This window comes from Akebia trifoliata, chromosome 1 (assembly GCF_017979445.1).
Source record: "Akebia trifoliata isolate Shusen 1 chromosome 1, ASM1797944v1, whole genome shotgun sequence".
NCBI lineage: Eukaryota > Viridiplantae > Streptophyta > Magnoliopsida > Ranunculales > Lardizabalaceae > Akebia > Akebia trifoliata.
In genome coordinates, this window is record NC_141375.1 from 2003430 (window position 1) to 2009217 (window position 5788).

The 5788-nt window shown below is 37.6% G+C and overlaps 1 protein-coding gene across 1 annotated transcript; it reads left to right on the top strand.

The window, feature by feature from the left end:
• Positions 1-2375, top strand: LOC147410321 (exocyst complex component EXO70B1-like). Its single transcript, XM_086433871.1, has one exon. It carries the CDS (start codon positions 154-156, stop codon positions 2014-2016), a length of 1863 nt encoding a protein of 620 aa, XP_086289997.1. The 5' UTR covers positions 1-153; the 3' UTR covers positions 2017-2375.
• Positions 2376-5788: the final 3413 nt, after the last annotated feature.

The window sequence follows — 5788 nt, forward strand, 5'->3', positions numbered from 1 at the left end:
TGTGTTATTTGTATTCTAAATTTCTAACAAGCAATCACAGAATCTCACTTTCCTCCACCACCACCACCACTACTACCACCACCACCAACACCACCAAAACCACCACATCAACAAATACAGCTTCTCCAAAAGATTTCTAGCCATACATCCATCATGGATTTTGAAGAAGCAGAGAAGCTAATCTTAAGATGGGACTCAACATCATCAGAAGAAGCAAGAGAACATATGATATTCGATGGCGATCATCCACAAGAAGCCGATCAATTCTTACTAGCTGTCGACGAGATCCAACGATCCATGGATACCGTTACTTTATCCAACGATGATTCTAGTAAGATAAATGGTACGTTACAGATCGCCATGGCTCGTCTCGAAGATGAATTCCGTAATATACTAATCAATCACACAAATCCAATCGAAACCGAAGCTCTTATCGATCCAAATTCTTCGACTACTCATCATCATCATCATCATCACCATCATCATCACTCATCTTCTGTAACCGAAACTACAGGAGAGTTCAACGAAGAAGGCTACTTCGAAGACGAAGTTTCACGTAGTAGAAGAGAAGAAGTCGAAGAACGAGACGTAGAAGGGAGTAGTAGTACTTGTTATCGATCGACGAATAGTATTCATGAGATTGATCTAATTCCATCGGAAGCGATTTACGATCTTCGTAGTATCGCTGAGAGAATGATCACATGTGGATATCTACGTGAATGTATACAAGTTTACGGGAGTGTTCGTAAATCTATCATCGATTCTAGCTTTCGACAACTTGGGATCGAGAAGCTTAGCATAGGTGATGTTCAAAGACTAGAATGGGATAGATTAGAAGTGAAGATCAGAAGATGGATACGAGCGGCAAAAGTTTGCTTTCGAATTCTATTTGCAAGTGAGAAGCGGCTTTGTCAGCAAATATTTGAAGGTCTTGGCGCCTCCGCCGATGCCGATGATGCTTGTTTTATGGAAACTGTTAAAGGTCCGGCAATACAGCTCTTCAATTTTGCCGAAGCGATTAGTATTAGTCGGCGATCACCCGAGAAACTCTTCAAGATACTAGATCTCCATGACGCGCTATCGTGTCTTCTCCCCGATATCGATGTAATATTCGGATCGAAATCATCTGAATCAGTTCGAGTTCAAGCTGCCGAGATCCTCTCGAGGCTTGCCGAGGCTGCAAGAGGGATACTATCGGAATTCGAGAACGCGGTACAACGCGAGCCTTCGAGGATTCCGGTACCTGGAGGGACACTTCATCCCTTGACAAGGTATGTGATGAATTACCTAAATTTGATTTCTGATTACAAGCAAACCATGATGGAGTTGATTGTGTCGAACCCATCGACGGGTTCACGAATCTCTGGTGATCAAACAGCCCCCGAAATCGATTTTCCAGAACCCGGGAATCGATCCCCTTTAGCACTTCATCTAATTTGGATAATTGCAATCTTACAATTCAATTTGGAGGGAAAATCTTGCTACAAAGATGCTTCTCTGTCTCATATCTTCCTCATGAACAATATACACTATATTGTTCAAAAAGTTAAAGGATCTCCTGAGCTTCTTGAGATGATTGGAGATGATTACTTGAGGAAGCTAACATGGAAATTCAGGCAAGAAGCGCAGAGTTATGAAAGATCGACTTTGATTAGGATTCTATACTGCTTAAGAGATGAAGGACTACATGTCAGAGGGAATTTCTCATCTGGGGTCTCGAAATCGGCGTTAAAGGATAGGTTTAAGACCTTTAATTCGATGTTTGAAGAAGTTCATCGGATTCAAGCGACATGGTTAGTACCCGATCCTCAACTTCGAGAGGAACTTCGGATATCTATGTCGGAGAAGTTGATTCCTGCTTATCGATCTTTTCTCGGCCGATTTAGGGGACATATAGAGAGTGGGAAGCACCCAGAGATGTACATCAAGTATTCGGTTGAGGATCTTGAGATCGCTGTCTTGGATTTCTTCGAAGGGCACACAGTTTCACACCACGCGAGGAAGAGATCCCAATGAAGAAATTAAGTTTCATGGTTGAGTGTTAGAATTTATAACTTAGATGAAATTCTTTAATTTTTGAGGAAATATTCAGGTGAATTTCGTATTCTTGCGATATGGGATTTCCAGGAATTCTTGACTTCTTCAAGAACCCAATCGAATTCAATCCCAGATAATTTTCTGTGGATTTAAGACGGTCGAGTAATTAAGAAGATCAAGTTGAGTCGAGATCTCAGAGTAGCCACAAATACTTCCATTCTGTAAGCGAAGTGTTCTGATTTTTTTGTTCCATTTCAGATTTTGTTTCATTTGTTCATAGAGGATTTGTTCTAAACTTATGTTTCTTCATATATCTATTATAAATTTTCCTCACTAAATTTAGCAGATTTCCTGATAAAAATTGCAGTTGTAGATATGAGTCTTCCACAAAGATGTAAAATCTAGAGGAGTTGACACAAATTCAGAAAGCTTTACCTTAATTTCGGCACATTAATACATCTCGTCGACAATTTGAATTCTAATTTTGGTTAATTTGTATATCATCTTTGATCAATCTGTTACTTAGTACTTGTATAGGTTGGGTAAGAAACTAAAATATGTGTTCTGTAAAATGGTTTAGTGTATTAATGTTACCGCAGATTTTTCGATGTATAGTGTCCTCAAAATCAAAATTATTTGATTTCTTACTTCTCAAGTTTATCCCATTAAAGAATTAGATTTGAAAGCTCAAACAGCTTCACTAAAAGATCACTCTGCAAGGTTTCTAGGTCCTAACACTACTAACTCCTCATCAAAAGACATTACCTCTGTCACATATCTCACTGGGATTTGCAAAGAACTCGAAAATTTGATTCCGTTCTTAAATTAGAACTATTAGTTTGAATATCTTAAACAATGGGTAGGTGTAAGATTGAGTTCGATATGTCTCTATGAGCTCGAGTGCGACGTGGTTGGCCATATAGACTCCACACATTTATGTGAATTATAGTTGTTCCATGCTCAAGTATATGAATATATACTTCTAAATCTAATCTTTTTCTGCTCTGTTCTAGCTCTGTTTCTTGTACCCACACTTACAATCAAATAAATCATAAGAAATACAATTTTTTTTTTCAATGGTATTTTTCAACCAAAAAATGATTATGTAAAGAAAAATTACTTAACAAACCCACCAACATAGACTACTTGTACTCCATACCCCAATATTTTGGTTGAAAATTTAATAATTTAGTCACTAATTTTTTTTTTCCAACTGAATGCCCCTAGCATTACAGAAAATAAGAAGAAAATTTGTCATTTCGGAAAAAGTAGTGAATTAGGTGCTTCGAAACATGATTTTTTCCTTTTTGAAACAATTAATAAAAACAACGAATTTGTCGCTTTGTAATGATGGAAGCAACGAAAACATTGCTTCTTTGTAACAAATTAATAACATTTTCGTGTTTTTGAGGAAACAGCGAAATTAATTGGGGATGCTTAATAAAAAGGGTACTTTGGATGGTTTACATTTTTTCATAAATTAAGGGTTCAGGTCTTTTAAAAAAAGTTATGAATTGAATTCTTAAGTTATTACCCAAAAATTAGGGGGCATCCTTTGACTTCTGGTTCTGGAATGCAAACGAGTGGACCCATAATGGAAACTAAATGAAAATAACAAGTAGGAATTTTGGGTTATTTAGTGACCCCCCCAAAGCAAATTGTTGATTTTTGCTTCTTCAATTTGGCGTCAATCATGGGTTACTAACTGGAAAGCTATGCTCAAAGATGGTGAAAATGTGACAAGAAGATTATTTCCCTACTAGGACCAAGTGTTGACGAAACAAGTGTTGAAGGAGAGTGTGGAACCCCTAATACATAGACTTCGATGTAAAAGTTAATTTTGAATTTAATTAAAAAGCTTATGTTATCCATCAATTTGATTGTTTTTTGATGATATCGCTCGAAATATAAGTTATGGGTTGTGGTGTACTTTCAGTTTTATTTTTTCTTCAATCATCTCTCAAGCCAAGTTACCAAACACTCCCAAGAGAATGAAGGGTGATCTTTTCAAACATTTTAGCAGACATATTCTTTATGGAGTTGTTTGCAGACCATGTTAATAAAAATCTTTGAAATTTGAAGCAGAGTAGCCATACTCTTGTACAATGAGTGCCCGCTTCTGCTCTCACTTTCAGTCATAAAATAGTTCTATTTCTACTTTTTGATGACTTTCCTACTCCCAACAAGAGTCGCTTCCTCAGAAAATTCGAAGTACTAAATAGTCTCAATTCAGAAATCAATGATTAGCCGAGGAACAAACGTAAGTTGTAGTAAAATTATTAGTGATGGATTTAATGGAGCATAACAATCATTTTGAGACTCCATTGCATCTCAATATGCTTATATGTTGTGCAAGCGAGGTGTCTCTCAAATTCATCTATGGACCAAGCTCACCAATGTTGGAAACCTTTATGGAGGTAGGGATACTGGTTGGTATAGTGTTGGTATAGCTTGCGAGAGGCATAATATGAGATATTCTCTATGTGCCGCTAAATGATGGAGCATTACTCTTTATCAACATGTAAGTGAAGTATCATAAAAGTTATCCATATTACGAAAATATGGGAAACTATTGGCATGATAAGATGCTAGATTAATTGAGGGATAATGATCATAGGGAGTTATGGGTCTAAAAAACTATAGAAAATGATTATTTGTTGCACAATTCATCCATAATCAGACAGAGGAGAGTAGATGTCAACATACCCTTCCGTCTACATCTGAACGAGAGGCCATCATGGATTTCACCACTCGATTCAAAGTGTAGGAGGCCCTCGGAGGGAGAGCTTGTACCAAAAACGGAGGGTGAGGCTAACATGCATGATTACCTTTGTAAAATTTCAAATCTTACTAATGGCCATGGGGTGCGGCACACATGGATTGACGTGTTGGCCAAAATAACACAACACTTGAGAGTTAAGAAAAAAAAAAATCAACAAGAAAGTGGTCTTCAATAGATTTCAAGTTCTTCAACTTCTGTAATTGAAAGTAGTAGTAATGCTGATGATTTCAGAACTGCTTGGCTTGAAGATGAATTCCAAAACATACTGATCACTCGCAACAATCTAATTGAGACCGAACCAAGTTATCCAACTTCCTGGATTTCTGTAACTGAAACTACTGCTGATTTCAAAAGTGCTCATGTTCAATCCACCATAGAAGGCTACCTTGATGTTAAAGCCCATGGGCCTAACTCATCCTCACAAAACCGGCTTGCAAGGAGAGGGTTGCCCTGCTTTATACATTGCACCTCCCAATAGTACCCAGGTGATGTGGGACTATCCTAACAACATGTAGTACTACTAGTTATCGATCAGCAATTACTATGCATGACAATATTGATCTGATCCCATTGAAAGGATATCGATCTACTATCTCTGTAATATTGCTGAAAGGATGATCACTACGGGATATCAAAGTGAATGTATACAAGTCTATGTTAGGGTCCGTAAGCTAGCATCCACCGCCTTGGGATCAAGAAGCTTAGCATACGTGATGCTCTCAGACAACAATGGGATCACTAATAATCTTTGGTGATCAAACAGCTCCATCCTCGCTACCTGAAAACTGAAAATTTTCGACGGGCCAAACCTCACAAAATTTAGAAACTGAATTTTGACGCCCCATGGCCTTTGAAATTTTTTATGTTCCCCTATTCAACGGCTTAAAGTCATCAAATTTCTCCCGTCCTCCATTAATTTGATGGTTTCGATCTGTCCAAAAAACAAAATTCGACAATGAAAAATTGTGG

Coding starts and splice junctions, on each gene's coding strand:
- LOC147410321 (XM_086433871.1), top strand. CDS start 154: ATGGATTTTGAAGAAGCAGAGAAGCTAATCTTAAGATGGGACTCAACA.